Source organism: Oncorhynchus mykiss, chromosome 12 (genome assembly GCF_013265735.2).
Source record: "Oncorhynchus mykiss isolate Arlee chromosome 12, USDA_OmykA_1.1, whole genome shotgun sequence".
Classification (NCBI taxonomy): Eukaryota; Metazoa; Chordata; class Actinopteri; order Salmoniformes; family Salmonidae; genus Oncorhynchus; species Oncorhynchus mykiss.
The window spans coordinates 29,660,786-29,679,305 of record NC_048576.1 but is presented as its reverse complement, the minus strand read 5'-3'; the positions used below and the strand labels follow the sequence as shown (position 1 = coordinate 29,679,305).

Here is an 18,520-nt window from a genome sequence, read left to right as displayed (position 1 = left end):
CTAATGTCAAATTAGTTTTTATTGAGGACATTTCTTACAATTCAAGTGTGTTCCAATTGCACCGAGCCTTTGCTCTGCAGACATAAAAAAAATGCTAATGAATCGTTACTTTACATAAGGCGATGAGACAGGGAAATTACACAATGATTAAAAACAAAATAAATAAAATTAATAGTCTAGAAGAAGTCGATGTCATCAGGTGCATCGAGGTCACGATATTCAATGATGTTGCGTGGATCTCCCCGGGACATTCTGAAGGAAACAGCCAGGATGCAGAGCAGAGGGGAACAGTATAGAAATGGACAGAGAAAAATTAACAGAGGTTTCTAAATGCAAGTAAGTCATTTGCAGAAAAGGAGAAGCTAGTGGTGCTATGTTTGTCCATAACTGACCAAGGTCTCACCTGTTGTTGCGGGGTTTACCAGGGTAGCCACCAGCCTGTCCACGAAAGTTGTCATAGTTACCCCGGCCGCCTCCGTACTGGTTTGGTGGGTAAGGAGGTCCACCTTGAAGAGAAAGGTAGTGTCATGTCAGAACACCTGAGAGCTGCAACCAAATTAATTCCATAGTTGTAAACTGCCTTTGAACAAAATGTCAGGACAAGTGCTAATGTAAAAACAGTGGTGTAAGGTACTTACAGTGCCTTGCGAAAGTATTCGGCCCCCTTGAACTTTGCAACCCTTTGCCACATTTCAGGCTTCAAACATAAAGATATAAAACTGTATTTTTTTGTGAAGAATCAACAACAAGCGGGACACAATCATGAAGTGGAACGACATTTATTGGATATTTCAAACTTTTTTAACAAATCAAAAACTGAAAAATTGGGCGTGCAAAATTATTCAGCCCCCTTAAGTTAATACTTTGTAGCACCACCTTTTGCTGCGATTACAGCTGTAAGTCGCTTGGGGTATGTCTCTATCAGTGTTGCACATCGAGAGACTGACATTTTTTCCCATTCCTCCATGCAAAACTGCTCGAGCTCAGTGAGGTTGGATGGAGAACATTTGTGAACAGCAGTTTTCAGTTCTTTCCACAGATTCTCGATTGGATTCAGGTCTGGACTTTGACTTGGCCATTCTAACACCTGGATATGTTTATTTTTGAACCATTCCATTGTAGATTTTGCTTTATGTTTTGGATCATTGTCTTGTTGGAAGACAAATCTCCGTCCCAGTCTCAGGTCTTTTGCAGACTCCATCAGGTTTTCTTCCAGAATGATCCTGTATTTGGCTCCATCCATCTTTCCATCAATTTTAACCATCTTCCCTGTCCTTGCTGAAGAAAAGCAGGCCCAAACCATGATGCTGCCACCACCATGTTTGACAGTGGGGATGGTGTGTTCAGGGTGTTGCTTTTACGCCAAACATAACGTTTTGCATTGTTGCCAAAAAGTTCAATTTTGGTTTCATCTGACCAGAGCACCTTCTTCCACATGTTTGGTGTGTCTCCCAGGTGGCTTGTGGCAAACTTTAACCGACACTTTATATGGATATCTTTAAGAAATGGCTTTCGTCTTGCCACTCTTCCATAAAGGCCAGATTTGTGCAATATACGACTGATTGTTGTCCTATGGACAGAGTCTCCCACCTCAGCTGTAGATCTCTGCAGTTCATCCAGAGTGATCATGGGCCTCTTGGCTGCATCTCTGATCAGTCTTCTCCTTGTATGAGCTGAAAGTTTAGAGGGACGGCCAGGTCTTGGTAGATTTGCAGTGGTCTGATACTCCTTCCATTTCAATATTATTGCTTGCACAGTGCTCCTTGGGATGTTTAAAGCTTGGGAAATCTTTTTGTATCCAAATCCGGCTTTAAACTTCTTCACAACAGTATCTCGGACCTGCCTGGTGTGTTCCGTGTTCTTCATGATGCTCTCTGCGCTTGTAACGGACCTCTGAGACTATCACAGTGCAGGTGCATTTATACGGAGACTTGATTACACACAAGTGGATTGTATTTATCATCATTAGTCATTTAGGTCAACACTGGATCATTCAGAGATCCTCACTGAACTTCTGGAGAGAGTTTGCTGCACTGAAAGTAAAGGGGCTGAATACTTTTGCACGCCCAATTTTTCAGTTTTTGATTTGTTAAAAACGTTTGAAATATCCAATAAATGTCGTTCCACTTCATGATTGTGTCTCACTTGTTGTTGATTCTTCACAAAAAAATACAGTTTTATATCTTTATGTTTGAAGCCTGAAATGTGGCAAAAGGTTGCAAAGTTCAAGGGGGCCGAATACTTTCGCAAGGCACTGTAAGTAAAAATACTTTAAAGTACTAAAGTAGTTTTTTGGGGTGTGTACTTTACTATTTATATTTTGGGCAACTTTTACTTCACTACATTCCTAAAGAAATTGAATGACTTTCTATTCCATGGATTTTCCTTGACACCCAAAAGTAGTCGTTATATTTTGAATCCTTAGCAGGACAGGAAAATGGTCCAAATCAAGCACTTATCAAGAGAACACCCCTGGTCATCCCTACTGCCTCTGATCTGGCAGACTTACTAAACACAAAAGCATTTTTTATAAATTATGTCTGAGTGTTGGAGTGTGCCCCTGTCTATCTGTAAATGTAAAAAACAAGAAAATGGTACTGTCTACTTTGCTTAATATAAAGAATTTGAAATTATTTATACTTTTACTTTTGAGACTCATGTTAAAAACCTAATACTTTTAGTCTTTTACTCAAGTAGTATTTTACTGGGTGACCTCCACTTTTACTTGAGTAACTTTCTATTAAAAAGGTATCTATACTTTTACTCAAGCATGACAATTGGGTACTTTTCCACCATTGTGGAAAAGTCCCTTTTACACAATGTGATTGGTAATATGACAGGTGGGGAGGTAGAGGCTCACCTCCGTAACCCATGACAGGAGGACGAGGCTGACCGGGCCCAAAGCCCATGAGGCCTTGGGGAGGGAAGGGCATGCCTGGAGAGAGAACTCCTACAGAAAGATGGAGAGAGACAAAGTCAGTGGAATAATAATATGGACAAAAAGGATTCAATGATACAGCATCACCTACACCTAAACTATTCTAGAAGCACTAGGGGCCTGTTCAGGAAGATGTAATGTTACAGGACGTTAAAATAAAACTGGATGGTGTAGAACAGATATGACTGTCAGAGAGAACAGGGAATCGTGTCAGGTCTACTGATTCTATTTGTATGTGCAACATGTCTCTCACCTGGTCCTGGGCCGAGCGGAGGAGGGGGCTTCATCTCTGGGAGGGAAGGTCGCTTGGCATCCATGAGAAAGTTGTTGAAAAACATCACCTCCCTTTTCACCTCCTCAATCTTGTCCCCGTGTTTGTTCAGGATGTGCTTGCGCACAAATTCTGGGCCCTGGCCAGGCAGAAGGAACAAATTCATTCACATTTTAATCTGCACCACACCTTGGCAAGGCGATAAAGACCAGTACATGCTCAATGCTCTTTGGGTATGCAATATTTACTATTTGACCAATTTACTTCCATCTTAACACAGACACACAAATACAGATGCACCTTGAACTTCTTGCCACTGAGGGGGCAGAGCCACTTGTCCTTGCCCAGCTCCTGGGTGTTGGCCAACACAAACTTCTCCACCTCCTGCTCCGGGTCCTTCCGGCCCATTTTTCCTGCCTCCTCCTCCGATAGCTTCTCCTTCACACTGAACAGGGGGCTCAGCCTCTCCTCAAATGTCTTCTGCCACTCCAACACTGGGTGCATGACAGGGGGAGACAGTCAGTCAACGGTGTCAGTTTATGATGCCCAGCCAGTGTTGAATATACAGTATTGTGGTGCTCACCTTCCCCGTGTGCGATGCGATTGGGAGGGATGGGCCCACGCACATGGATCATGCCACAACGGTTGGGCATCTCATCCTCGCTGGGGTACTCGCAGTTGTTGTAGTAGTCGATGGAATGGACAATGCGCAGGTACAAGAGAAGACGGTCCAACACCTGGGAAGAGATTAAGGAAATCAAGTCACCATTAGATCATTTACTTTTCCCTTCTTAATTTGACCATTTGACTAGCGTCAGACAAAACCCACACAGTTCACTACCTACAAAGAGCGTGTAAAGCGGCTGTGTATCAGTGTGAGCCAAGGCAGATGGACGGACCTTGACCAGCTTGTCGTCCCTTTCCACAGTGATCTCGGCTGGGTAGCCCTCCTTGGTGCCCTCCTCTGCGTCAGCTCCACCCACACTGCCCAGAAGCTCCTCCTCCTCAGCACTCACCTCCTCTATCAGGTAGTCAGTGATGTTCTTCAGGATGGGGTTCTGGGCCGCCACCTTATACCACATAATACAATATTAAACATACAAGAAACTCATATGTATTGCAAAGACACCCAATTGCTTTCTGTGTGTGTACCTCTACAGCAGACACTGCCTCTCCACGGGACTTGTGGCTCCACAGCCTGCCTCTGTGGTCCAGGGAGTGGATGAGTTTGGCTGACAGCTTGATGTCGTTTCGCAGCACCTGTTTGTGCTGAGTGATACCATTGATGTTGCGGACCCTCCTGGCCAGGTCTCTGTTGACCCCCGGAGCCAGCTCACAGTCACGCAGCTACATGCAGCAGAGAGGGGACATACAGGGTCAGAACACTCACTAACCAGCTGTGTGACTCAAGTGCAATATCTTGCTCATCACCGGGTTCAAGGTCCAGAACTACCTAATGTTGTAGTCTTGATTAGAGGTTGTTAAACTCACTCTGATGTTCTGGAGGTTCCAGCAGGTCTCTTTGATGTTGACACTACGGTCAAACGTCACCCAGCAGCGACGGAAGAACCTGACATTGGATGGAGGTGGTTAAAGGTATACAAACATGAGGTGAATGACAGAAGTTCCATTTTTAACAGTCCACTATTGTCCATTAGCAGCAGAGGGGGTCAGGCTGTGGGTATGGTCAGATGGAAGTGGAACTAACCTGCGCTCTGGTTGGGGATCAGACAAACACACTCGCATGAACCCAGGATATCTCCGACACAGCTGAGGCAGAAACAATAGGTTAGTTCATCCTCTTGGATGCCTAAGGTCATTGTGTGTGTGGGTACAGCTGTATCGGAGTCCTTTGCATCAATGTAACTTTTCATACAGGAATCCAGAATAATTCTGACAGTCCATTCAAGTGTTCAGTATGATTGTACAGTCAGATTGAATGAACTTACAGCTATGATCTCTGCCTTGGAGATGGTGGGGGCGATGCTCCTCATGAATAGAGAGCAGGTCCTGTGGAGAGGCCGGGGTCTCGGTGGCTGGTCCTCCTTGGGTTTCTTCTCTTCCTTCTCCCTCTCTCTTTCCTTTGGTTTCTCATCTTTGATTTTTTTTCTGTCAGCTACACAATTTGTGGGGTGCAGAGAAGGCATTACTAGAGACTTAAAACATTTTAATATTCAAATATATTTTTAACAGTGACCCCATCTCAATCCTGTCGTCGCTCACCTTCACACTCTTCTTCCTCCTCTTCATCCTTGTCCTCCCCTTCCTCACCCTCATCCTCCTTTTCCTCACCCTCCTCCCTCTCGGCAGGTTTATCAGAGGAATGATGGGAGTTGGAGTCGGAGTCTGAGTCACTCTCAGAGGCACTGGCCTCATCTTCACTGTCTCCACTGTGCTTCCTCTTCCTCTTCTTACTCAGCTAACATGTGAAGGAAAATAGGTTGTGGTAATAAATCCATGTCAATAAGCCCAAATCCTAACTTAACCAGTTAGAGCTCTAGGGGCGCTATTTCATTTTTGGATAAAAAACGTTCCCGTTTTAAGCGCGATATTTTGTCACGAAAAGATGCTCGACTATGCATATTCTTGACAGTTTTGGAAAGAAAACACTCTGAAGTTTCAGAATCTGCAAAGATTTTGTCTGTAAGTGCCCCAGAACTCATTCTACAGGCGAAACCAAGATGATGCATCACCCAGGAATTAGCAGAATTTCTGAAGCTCTGTTTTCCATTCTCTCCTTATATGGCTGTGATTGCGCAACGAATGAGCCTACACTTTCTGTCGTTCGCCCAAGGTCTTAGCAGCATTGTGACGTATTTGTAGGCATATCATTGGAAGATTGACCATAAGAGACTACATTTTCCAAGTGTCCGCCTGGTGTCCTGCGTCGAATTCGGTGCGCAATTGCCAGCTGCTTCTACTTTACCATTTGATTCAGGGGAGAAAGCATGTGTCCAAGAACGATGTATCAATGAAGAGATATGTGAAAAACACCTTGATGATTGATTCTAAACAACGTTTGCCATGTTTTCAGTCGATATTATGGAGTTAATTTGGAAAAAAGTTTGCGTTTTGAGGACTGAATTTATGGATTTTTTTTGGTAGCCAAATGTGATGTATAAAACGGAGCTATTTCTAATACACAAGGAATCTTTTTGGAAAAACTGAGCATCTGCTATCTAACTGAGAGTATCCTCATTGAAAACATCAGAAGTTCTTCAAAGGTAAATGATTTTATTTGAAGGCTTTTATGTTTTTGTTAATGTTGCGTGCTGGATGCTAACGCTAATGCTAACGCTAAATGCTAACGCGAAATGCTAACTCTAGCTAGCTACTTTTACACAAATTATTGTTTTCCTATGGTTGAGAAGCATATTTTGAAAATCTGAGATGACAGTGTTGTTTACAAAAGGCTAAGCTTGAGAGATGGCATATTTATTTCATTTCATTTGCGATTTTCATAAATAGTTAACGTTGTGTTATGCTAATGAGCTTGCTGATAGATTTACACAATCCTGGATACAGGGGTTTTTTCATAGCTAAACGTGACGCAGAAAACGGAGCGATTTGTCCTAAACAAATAATCTTTCAGGAAAAACTGAACATTTGCTATCTGAGAGTCTCCTCATTGAAAACATCTGAAGTTCTTCAAAGGTAAATTTTTTTTTTTTTATGCTTTTCTGTTTTTTTGTGTAAATGTTGCCAGCTGAATGCTAATGCTAAATGCTACGTTAGCCATCAATACTGTTACACAAATGCTTGTTTTGCAATGGTTGAGAAGCATATTTTGAAAATCTGAGATGACAGTGTTGTTAACAACAGGCTAAGCTTGAGAGCTAGCATATTTATTTCATTTCATTTGCGATTTTCATGAATAGTTAACGTTGCGTTATGGTAATGAGCTTGAGTCTGTATTCACGAACCCGGATCCGGGATGGGGAGATCAGAAAGGTTAAGATCTGTGTTTAACTCCTGTACAAATTTCTCATTGTCATCAATACAAGACTACACAAACGTTCACACAGATCTCAAGTTAGGATTCGGCCCCTTTAAGCGCACCACATTCATTCTAAAGACAGAAAGAGCGAATAAGACATATGGGTGCTAGATACTAACCTTCTTAGGCTCAGGCACAACCTCTTTGCTTTTCGTCTCTTTTTCTCCTTCCTCCTCCTCCTCTTCTCCCTCACTCCCTCCTTCTGCTGCCTCACCACCACCGTTTGCACCCTTCTCCATGCTGCAGGCATCATTCTCCCCCTGTGGCAGAGTTCGCTTACATTAATGACCAGCTGACAAGAGGGATTCCTGTTCTGAAGGGCAAGAGTAGAGCAGGCCAGGACAAAGAAAAAGTGGTTACGACAAGAGACAGCATACCTTCTCTTTGTCAGCTGGGGGTTTGCTGTCATTGTCCATATCCTTAGGCTCCTCTTTTTTGGGGGGCTCAGTTCCCGGACCCCCAGCTGCCGCCCTGTCAGCTCTCCCTCTTTCCTCTTCCTCCTCAGACGGAAGCTCCAGGATGCGCAGGTCATAATCTGTCCCTCCCTCCATCTTTATCACAGCTAAAGGACAGGGGAAAGGACTGGGTTAGGATATAGAACCTGTTGAGGTTACTAATATTCACCAACAAATACAAACACTTCACTTTTCCTGACACTGCTTAAAACGAAGGTTGACAGCAAAATACTCTCCAACAGAAAGATGAATGAAGCCATTAGAGACACCTCCCAGAGCCTCCCCTCCCACGACTCTACCTGCATCCAAGACCTTCATGATAGCCTGGGACTTCTCTATGTCCAGCGAGACCGTGTCGAACCAGCTGTTCTCCATTAGGAACATGTAGACATTCAGCCGGTTCTGCAGGGCACTGTGGGACTCCGCCTTCCGCCGGCCCGCCTCATCTGGGTGGTACTTGGATCGGAACCTGCGTTTACAACAAATGTCCCCAAAAAGGCACAGGAAAGAGACGGGCAGGGATGGAGTGGAGGAATGTTAAAGAAAGCACTTGTATGCATGGCCAGGCCAAATAAACTGGCCTACAGCACTGAACTGGGCCCTATCTACTTCAGTTCTATACCCAAACAGTAAATCAAACATTACATTTAAAAAATACTAAGGACACCTGGTTTTTCTGAACCTTCCTGAATCCTGCAATGCTTTATTAGGGAGGAAAACAGCATGTCCATCAATTAAATGCAACTAGCTAGGCCTAATCAAGTGACTGCCATATCAAGAAACAGGGCCTGAAAATGCTAGGTGCTTTCTGGGGTTTGAGGTGCTACTGTAGATTTTTCACAAAGTTTGCATGGTGTTATGTTTGTGTGTGGGTATAGCTGTTTGTGAAACATATCAGGAAGCTTTAGGTTAACTCACCAAAAATAAGGCAGAAAGGCAAAAAGGACAAAAAAAGAAAGAACATAACAGTTCAGAATTTTACAGTTCAGAAGGGCAAATTTGCCATGGTGTGGACTAAATTTACCTTTTCTTCTCCCAGTATAACAACACACATATATACTGAGAGGGGTCTCTTCTGTAAAAATGCGCTCCACTTCACCCCCCTACTGTGTTTGTGTGCACACAATTTCATTTTCGGGATTCGCTTTGATCCAAATACAAAAACAAAAATGGGGGAAAAAAGCATCACATACTAAAGAAAAGAAAAAATATTTCCATGCGCGCAAAGTGGTTTATTTGCCTGTCTAGCTAAGATTCCTGGTACTGTACGTCTAAGAGCAACTGCATTGTGCACAGTGCAAGCCCTAGCTGTCTAACAACGATTCCTGTGAAGAGTTCCAGTGTCTCGTCTTCAAAAACCTTGTTGTGAAGGACGGGGGAGGAGTGGGAGGGAAGAAGGTTTGGTTAAGTTAAGAAAACTAAAAAAGGAGCATTGACAATGTATGATCCCTGGACACACCGGTGGAAAAAAATGGTGATAAGCACCAGAGACAACTGTATTCTATTGACAACTGACAATCCAATCAGATTAACTTCAGAGCTAAATCTTTATATCCTGTTTATTAGCTAGGCTATTTACTGACCATCAATGATAGTGCCCAACCATTGTAATAACCCACCATTCTTATCTAAAAGTGGCATGGTATGCATAATAAGCCTACCCCAAAAACTGTTTTCTTAACACTATCAATAATAGATCAAAGTAATTTTGAAAATAATGATGCATGTTCAGGATGCTTTAGATACCCCAATTTGTCCATACCATTTTTCAACTAGACTCAACTCTCACATGTCTTGATATTGCACCCGGTCAAATAAAGGTCTAATATCTTCCACAAACTACACTGTCTTTACCAAGCCATTAACAAAAGGCTCCAATCTCAACTATCAGATCTATTTGACAGAGACAATTTCTGTAAATAGAGGTTGTCACTGTAGACAGTCTAATTCACAGCACACTGATTATTAATACTATTAGTTCAGCAAAGGCTCTGATAAACGTACCACTCTTCATCTTTGTGAGCAAGGAAGAAGTCCTGCATCTGCTGACGTCGGAAGTCTATCTTGTACTCATTATAACGCTTAACTGCCTCAGTCTCATCCACAGAGTCATCCAGGGACAGCAGGAACTCCTTAAAGCTCTTCATCACTGGAGGCGGTGGGCCCAGGTCCATATCATGGATGTTACCTAGCCTAGAAAACATAGGACAGGGTTAAAAAAGTGTGTGAAATAACATTGACCTAAGGGCAAGATAATCTATTTGGTGGAACAGTCCAGTGTTAGTTTTGCCTGCAATTTTAGATTTAGTCTTAAAATACCTTTTAGTCATAGTCATATCTTCCTTCGTTAAGTTTGAGTTATTATCGCCTAAACGCTGGACAATTTTAGTCTAGTTTTAGACAAACATTTCAGGTCACAATATTAAATAATGAATATATAGGCTACCTCTAACTTCCATCATGTGCACATTCAGATAGCCTTGTCCAACTAGGCCTATACTATCCCCTCATATTCCTTAGCTGAAAACATTGAGATGGTGCCAGATTGTAACCAATGCCAGCCATAATTAACCATATAGGTAATAAAGTCTTGGCTCCAGGTTAAACAATTTACAGCTCAGATTTCCTCCCCATCATAACCCTCAAGGGGGTAAATAACATTAGTTTCCTTGAAAAGGAGCTTCAGCATTACAAAAATGCAGAAGTACTACTATACTCCTAATATTCAATTCGCATTTGCAGGCCGCAGCGCGGGAGCAGCAACGCAGAGGAATGAATAACAGCGCACATGGGGAAAATAGAACTAGTGATATGATCTTAAAACAAAAATAGTCTACATGGAAGAAAGAGAGTAAACATGGTTTCTAGTTGACCTTAGTTACAAATCAAGTGTCCTGGCTTCGCATCAGTTCAAAAGATTGAGGAGTGACTGACGTGACCACCAGAGCTGTGTGGGAGAAAACTATATTCTAGTCATGGCTCATCCGAGATAACTACTGCTGTACACACCTTTTCTAGTCATATGCTGTCTTCATACACACAACAATATAAAGTGCAACATGTAAAGTAAATGTAATGTAAAGTGTTGGTCCCATGTTTCATGAGCTGAAATTAAAGATCCCAGAAATGTCCCCATAGGCACAAAAAGCTTTCATTTTTGCCACAAATTTGTTTACATGCCTGTTAGTGAGCATTTCTCCTTTGCCAAGATAACTCATCCGCCTGACAGGTGTGGCATATCAAGAAGCTGATTAAACAGCATGAGTATTACAAAGGTGGTCCTTGTGTTGGGGACAATAGAAGGCCACTCTAAAATGTGCAGTTATGTCACAATGCCATAGATTAGGTCTCAAGCAGGACTGTCCACCAGAACTGTTCGCAGAGAATTGAATGTTCATTTCTTTACCATACTCCTCCGTCTTCAACGTCAGTCGAGAATTTGGCAGTATATCCAACCGGCCTCACATGCGCAGACTACACGTAACCACGCCAGCCCAGGACCTCCACATCCTGCGTCACCTGCGGGATCGTCAGACCAGCCACCCGGACAGCTGACGAAACTGTGGGTTTGCACAACCGCAGAATTTCTGCACAAACTGTCAGAAACCGTCCCAGGGAAGCTCATCTGCGTGCTCATCATCCTCACCAGGGTCTTGACCTGACTGAAATTAGGCTTTGTAAGCCACCTTTGATGGCCATTGGCACACTGGAGAAGTGTACTTTTCACAGATAAATCCCAGTTAACTGTACTGGGCAGATGGTAGACGTTGTGAACAGAGTGCCCCATGGTGGCGGTGGGGTTATGGTATGGGCATGCATAAGCTACGGACAACGAACACAATTGGATTTTATCAATAGCAATTTGAATGGTCAGAGATACCGTGATGGGATCCTGGAGGCCCATTGTTGTGCCATTCATCCGCCACCACCACCTCGTTTCAGATTGCTGATGCACGGTCCCATGTTGCAAGGATCTGTACATAATTTCTGGAAGCTGAACATGTCCCAGTTCTTCCATGTCCTGCATACTTACAAGACACGTCATCCACTGAGCATGTATGTGATGCTTTGGATCGAAAGCATTTTCCAGTTCCCGCCAATAGCCAGCAACTTCGCACAGCCATTGAAGAAGAGTGCGACAACATTCCACAATCAACAGCCTGATCAGCTCTACGTGAAGGCTATGTGTGGCGCTGCATGAGACAAAAAGTGGTCACACCAGAGACTGTTTTTTTTAATCCACAACCCTACCATGTCTGTATTCCAAGTCGTGAAATCCATAGATTAGGGCCTAATTGATTTATTACAATTGACTGATTTCTTTATATGAACTGTCACTCAGTAAAATACTTACATTTTTGTTCAGTGTACATTATATGTATACATTTATATTCCGGTCTCTGACGTTGCGCCTTCTGAAATGTCTTAATTTTTCTGGATTATGTGTGTATTATTTAGTTTTTTAAATGTATTGCTAGGTATTACTGCACCGCTGGAGCTAGAAACAAGCATTTCACTGCAACTGCAATAATGTCTGCAAATGCAACAAATAAACTGATTAAAGAGCCAGGCAGATCAGCCCAATCAGACAGCACAACTGAAAGATATACATTCTGCCAATGAGATGTTTGAATTAAATAATCTGCATGCATACATGTTTAGGATTGGACAAAACAGAAAAGGAGATTCATGTCAAATTAAGTTTCCATTAGTATCATATGAAATTCTCGTCTTGTCACATTTTCATTGACTAAAATGAAAAGAAATATATATATATATATATACACTGCTCAAAAAAATAAAGGGAACACTTAAACAACACAATGTAACTCCAAGTCAATCACACTTCTGTGAAATCCAACTGTCCACTTAGGAAGCAACACTAATTGACAATAAATTTCACATGCTGTTGTGCAAATGGAATAGACAGGTGGAATGGAACAGACAGGTGGAAATTATAGGCAATTAGCAAGACACCCCCAATAAAGGAGTGGTTCTGCAGGTGGTGACCACAGACCACTTCTCAGTTCCTATGCTTCCTGGCTGATGTTGTTTTGGTCACTTTTGAATGGTGGCGGTGCTTTCACTCTAGTGGTAGCATGAGACGGAGTCTACAACCCACACAAGTGGCTCAGGTAGTTCAGCTCATCCAGGATGGCACATCAATGCGAGCTGTGGCAAGAAGGTTTGCTGTGTCTGTCAGCGTAGTGTCCAGAGCATGGAGGCGCTACCAGGAGACAGGCCAGTACATCAGGAAACGTGGAGGAGACCGTAGGAGGGTAACAACCCAGCAGCAGGACCGCTACCTCCGCCTTTGTGCAAGGAGGAGCACTGCCAGAGCCCTGCAAAATGACCTCCAGCAGGCCACAAATGTGCATGTGTCTGCTCAAACGGTCAGAAACAGACTCCATGAGGGTGGTATGAGGGCCCGACGTCCACAGGTGGGGGTTGTGCTTACAGCCCAACACCGTGCGTCCTGCATTTGCCAGAGAACACCAAGATTGGCAAATTTGCCACTGGCGCCCTGTGCTCTTCACAGATGAAAGCAAGTTCACACTGAGCACGTGACAGACGTGACAGAGTCTGGAGACGCCGTGGAGAACGTTCTGCTGCCTGCAACATCCTCCAGCATGACCGGTTTGGCGGTGGGTCAGTCATGGTGTGGGGTGGCATTTCTTTGGGGGGCCGCACAGCCCTCCATGTGCTCGCCAGAGGTAGCCTGACTGCCATTAGGTACCGAGATGAGATCCTCAGACCCCTTTATGCTGGTGCGGTTGGCCCTGGGTTCCTCCTAATGCAAGACAATGCTAGACTTCATGTGGCTGGAGTGTGTCAGCAGTTCCTGCAAGAGGAAGGCAATGATGCTATGGACTGGCCCGCCCGTTCCCCAGACCTGAATCCAATTGAGCACATCTGGGACATCATGTCTCGCTCCATCCACCAACGCCACATTGCACCACAGACTGTCCAGGAGTTGGCGGATGCTTTAGTCCAGGGCTGGGAGGAGATCCCTCAGGAGACCATCCACCACCTCATCAGGAGCATGCCCAGGCGTTGTAGGGAGGTCATACAGGCACGTGGAGGCCACACACACTACTGAGCCTCATTTTGACTTGTTTTAAGGACATTACATCAAAGTTGGATCAGCCTGTAGTGTAGTTTTCCACTTTAATTTTGAGTGTGACTCCAAATCCAGACCGCCATGGGTTGATACATTTGATTTCCATTGATAATTTGTGTGATTTTGTTGTCAGCACATTCAACTATATAAAGAAAAAGTATTTAATAAGAATATTTCATTCATTCAGATCTAGGATGTGTTATTTTAGTGTTCCCTTTATTTTTTTTTAGCAGTATATATATATATATATATATATATATATATATATATATATATATATATATATATACACATACATATATACACACACAGGGGGGCAAAAAAGTATTTAGTCAGCCACCAATTGTGCAAGTTCTCCCACTTAAAAAGATGAGGCCTGTAATTTTCATCATAGGTACACTTCAACTATGACAAAAAAATCTAGAAAATCACATTGTAGGATTTTTTATTAATTTATTTGCAAATTATGGTGGAAAATAAGTATTTGGTCACCTACAAACAAGCAAGATATCTGGCTCTCACAGACCTGTAACTTTTTCTTTAAGAGGCTCCTCTGTCCTCCACTTGTTATCAGTATAAAAGACACCTGTCCACAACCTCACAGTCACACTCCAAACTCCACTATGGCCAAGACCAAAGAGCTGTCAAAGGACACCAGAAACAAAATTGTAGACCTGCACCAGGCTGGGAAGACTGAATCTGCAATAGGTAAGCAGCTTGGTTTGAAGAAATCAACTGTGGGAGCAATTATTAGGAAATGGAAGACATACAAGACCACTGATAATCTCCCTCGATCTGGGGCTCCACGCAAGATCTCACCCCGTAGGGTCAAAATGATCACAAGAACGGTGAGCAAAAATCCCAGAACCACATGGGGGGGACCTAGTGAATGACCTGCATAGAGCTGGGACCAAAGTAACAAAACCTACCATCAGTAACACACTACGCCGCCAGGGACTCAAATCCTGCAGTGCCAGACGTGTCCCCCTGCTTAAGCCAGTACATGTCCAGGCCTGTCTGAAGTTTGCTAGAGAGCATTTGGATGATCCAGAAGAAGATTGGGACAATGTCATATGGTCAGATGAAACCAAAATGTAACTTTTTGGTAAAAACTCAACTTGTCGTGTTTGGAAGACAAAGAATGCTGAGTTGCATCCAAAGAACAAATACTGTGAATCATGGGGGTGAAAACATCATGCTTTGGGGCTGTTGTTCTGCAAAGGGACCAGGACGACTGATCCGTGTAAAGGAAAGAATGAAAGGGGCCATGTATCGTGAGATTGAGTGAAAACCTCCTTCCATCAGCAAGGGCATTGAAGATGAAACGTGGCTGGGTCTTTCAGCATGACAATGATCCCAAACACACCGTCCGGGCAACGAAGGAATGGCATTGTAAGAAGCATTTCAAGGTCCTGGAGTGGCCTAGCCAGTCTCCAGATCTCAACCCCATAGAAAATCTTTGGAGGGAGTTGAAAGTCTGTGTTGCCAAGCAACAGCCCCAAAACATCATTGCTCTAGAGGAGATCTGCATGGAGGAATGGGCGAAAATACCAGCAAGTGTGTGAAAACCTTGTGAAGACTTACAGAAAACGTTTGACCTCTGTCATTGCCAACAAAGGGTATATAACAAAGTATTGAGATAAACTTTTGTTATTGACCAAATACTTATTTTCCACCATCATTTGCAAATAAATTCATCAAAAATCCTACGATGTGATTTTCTGGATTTTTTTCTCTCTCGTTTTTTCTGTCATAGTTGAAGTGTACCTATGATGAAAATTACAGGCCTCTCATCTTTTTAAGTGGGAGAACTTGCACAATTGGTGGCTGACTAAATACTTGTTTGTCCCACTGTATTTATTTTACAGGGCATCTAGTCTCATTATCATAGTTTCGTCAGGAAAAATAGTCAAGAGAAATATTTTTTTGTCAGTTGTGGTTGACAAATTAAGCAATCACAGCACCAGTCAGGGACATGGTGCCATTTGATGGTTATCTGCTTTCCACATTCAACTAAACGGCATCTCCGCATGAACAGGTTGATTGTGCCCAGTCTACTCTCCTCACCTTGCCTGGATGGGGATACCATGGTGAGGCTGCATGAGGTGCAGGTCAGGGTGGCCCCAGGGCTGTGGAGGAGCGTAACTGGGGCCTCCACCACCACCATAACCCAAGTCATACCCCCCATGGTAGGGATCTCCACCATGGTCATCCCTGATCAAAACAGAGGGAGGATTAGATCAAACATTTTAGATTTGAAGACAGTGACGTAGATTAATTTGATTCTCACCAGTCTCTCCTCATGCGTTTTTGTTGGGGACTCATGTCGTGCCTGGGTGGGGAGAACCTCTCCCTTCGACCCCTCTCGTAGTCCCGATACTCCCCCCGGCTACGACGCTCCCTGCCCCTGTCCCACTCCCTGGCAGATGGGCGCCAGTGAACAGAAAAAGCAAAAAGATACATGTGAAATACCATGCATGAAATGGATTGGAAATGTTCTCTCATTTCGAATATAGTCACTTCCCATGTCGAATAAAGTCCATTCCCTCTTCCTCACCTGTCATTCCAGTCATCCCTACGCCTGTCCTCTCTCTCTCGGGAGCGGTCATAGTTGTCGCTCCTCTCACGACGGAACTTGTCTCTCCTTCTGCGATCATATTCATCATCACTGTCTGCCATCGCCCTAAATTTTAAGTCAGTCTACAAATTAGCATAAACGTTCAAATGGTAAATGGCAGTTAGCTTTCTAGGTACCAAGCAAATTAAATATATCAAATTACACTGGGCCGTCCTTAACTAGTAATATCATCAAATGAACATCTACATGACTTTGTCCTTAACTATAATGTGTCGCAAAGCATTTGCCTGCTGATTGATCTCTGCTAGTGCTGCTACTGGGAATCACATGACAAATTATAGTAGCTAATCAACATCTTGTATGACATTTCAAGTAGGTACAAAGATACTAACTAACCCCCTTTAGTATGGTGTAGCTACCTAGCTGTTTATGTTTCTAGCTAACATTTGTGTTTGAGCCGCGTTAGCTAGCTTGAATATGAGTTGCAAAGTAGGTTTAGTGAAATTAGCTAGGTATTATACTTATTGTTCAATGGTAGCCAGTTGTAGCTTAATTGGGTACTTCCAATTTACTAGTATCTTAGTTTACATTTTCAGAGTAGTAAGCTAACGTTAGCTACCTTACCCAACGCTGTAGCTAAGATAGCTAGCCAACTACCGTTAGCCGTTACTATTGTACTAAAAGCGGCAGACGCAAACAAAGCAAGATTGGTGCTTTTACTAGGCCCAGGCCGAATGCCGTTATATTTTAAGTGCCACAAAGTGCCATACGCTGTTACTTCCTATACGTAACATGAACGTTAGTATAGCTACATCCATTGACAGCATGATATTACACTTTATAGATGTACATATACCTATTTCTTTTAACCGTTGTTTTAGCAAACCTTTATGGCCTCTCTTCCTGGCGTGTAATGGCGAAATGGCTTCTACTTCTTCGGTGGGATTTATCGGCGGTTGGCATCCAACGTTAAGGTGCATTACCGCCGCCTACTGTACTGGAGTGTGGGGCAGAGACAGGGAGAAACTAAATCCCACCTGCCGGCCACGTTGCTTTAAAAAAAGATAACAACATATTTGAGAATACATCTAATGACGTTCATTCAATATACTCTTTAAATGAATTTCCTGTATCCCCTTCTCCCTCATACTAGATGTCATCCTCTCTCTTTCTCTCCAATAATGTCCACACTGTATCAATACATTCTCCATGGTCTCTTTTTCCTGGCAATACTCACATTTCCCTGTTGGATGCTTTCCTATCACATGTAAGGTCTTATTAAACTGGCTGTACCCATAATCTTGTAAATATAGCCTCCTCTCCTCTGTTCCTTCCTGCTGCTCTCCCTCCCCAACTTTCCTCTGTGCTTGAAATAAATGCCTAACCCTTAGTATCTCTATTCCACTGCTCCTGCCAGTTCTCCACCATCACTGTCCATATCATGCTTTTTGCTTCTGCCTTGCTCATTGAAACTACCACATCAACATCCCCACTACTTAGTGCTTGTTTAGCCAGTACATCAACTGCCTCGTTCCCCTCCACTCCCACATGAGCTGCTTCACATCTCCTTGTGAAGCAGCTGTTTCTTCTTTTGAGTTTAACAACGGATGGCATCCAATATGTTACATTACCGCCCCCAACTGGACTATAATGTAAATCCATTATAATTTGTGATACTAAATGAGAAAGGAAAAAGGAAAAAATGTAAAAGCAATAATAACAATAATAATAATACAAAAAATAAAACCCTTCCAACTAACCATACACTAAACACCCACTACCAAATTCCACTACTTTGACCATATCTGCTCTGGCATCATCCAAAGGTCTGGGAGGACCCCCACTCAACACACCCTGTAACTCTTCTGAAGTCAAATCCTGTATGCCCAAAAACTTCTCTACATTCTGTGATTTACATTCCATGTCTGTGGTACAGTTGATAACCATTGCTATGAATGCCAAGAAGCCAACCTTACTGAAGCATATATCACTCGTTGGCCTATCCCTCTATGCTGGCACAGATCTACTACTCACATCAGTGGAGGCTGTGGAAGGGAAGACGGCTCATAATAATGGCTGGAACGGCGCAAATGGAATGGAATCAAACACGTAGAAATCATGTTTGATACTCATTCCGCAACTACCACTAGCCCATCCACA

At 43.2% G+C, this 18,520-nt stretch overlaps 1 protein-coding gene across 10 annotated transcripts; it reads right to left on the bottom strand.

Annotated features, from left to right (window-relative positions):
- Position 1: 1 nt before the first annotated feature.
- LOC110537382 (serrate RNA effector molecule homolog) lies at positions 2-17,380 on the bottom strand. 10 transcript variants are annotated; one of them, XM_021623391.2, is made up of 20 exons: positions 17,247-17,380; positions 16,340-16,465; positions 16,073-16,201; positions 15,850-15,996; positions 9,666-9,854; positions 7,961-8,130; positions 7,584-7,768; positions 7,326-7,466; positions 5,433-5,628; positions 5,159-5,325; positions 4,918-4,979; positions 4,701-4,779; positions 4,362-4,556; positions 4,109-4,279; positions 3,793-3,946; positions 3,510-3,703; positions 3,192-3,348; positions 2,861-2,950; positions 404-506; positions 2-288 (listed from the first exon to the last, which is right to left on the bottom strand). In XM_021623391.2, the coding sequence occupies exons 2-20, from the start codon at positions 16,459-16,461 to the stop codon at positions 177-179; spliced, it is 2,763 nt and encodes a 920-aa protein (XP_021479066.2). In that variant the 5' UTR covers positions 16,462-16,465; positions 17,247-17,380; the 3' UTR covers positions 2-176. The 10 variants fall into 10 exon arrangements, with proteins under 10 accessions (XP_021479066.2, XP_021479062.2, XP_021479061.2 ...); XM_021623387.2 differs by having other exon boundaries at positions 16,073-16,216; positions 17,247-17,379; XM_021623386.2 differs by having other exon boundaries at positions 16,073-16,216; positions 17,217-17,365.
- Between the last annotated feature and the right edge of the window lie 1,140 nt (positions 17,381-18,520).

What these genes read in the sequence shown, in the direction of transcription:
- LOC110537382 (XM_021623387.2), bottom strand. Translation starts at nt 16,461, where the DNA reads ATGGCAGACAGTGATGATGAATATGATCGCAGAAGGAGAGACAAGTTC. An exon ending in GGAACCTCCAGAACATCAGA is followed by an intron (nt 4,557 to 4,700) that starts GTGAGTTTAACA and finishes TGCTGCATGTAG; the next exon opens with CTGCGTGACTGTGAGCTGGC. An exon ending in TCAGTGGCAAGAAGTTCAAG is followed by an intron (nt 3,349 to 3,509) that starts GTGCATCTGTAT and finishes CTGCCTGGCCAG; the next exon opens with GGCCCAGAATTTGTGCGCAA.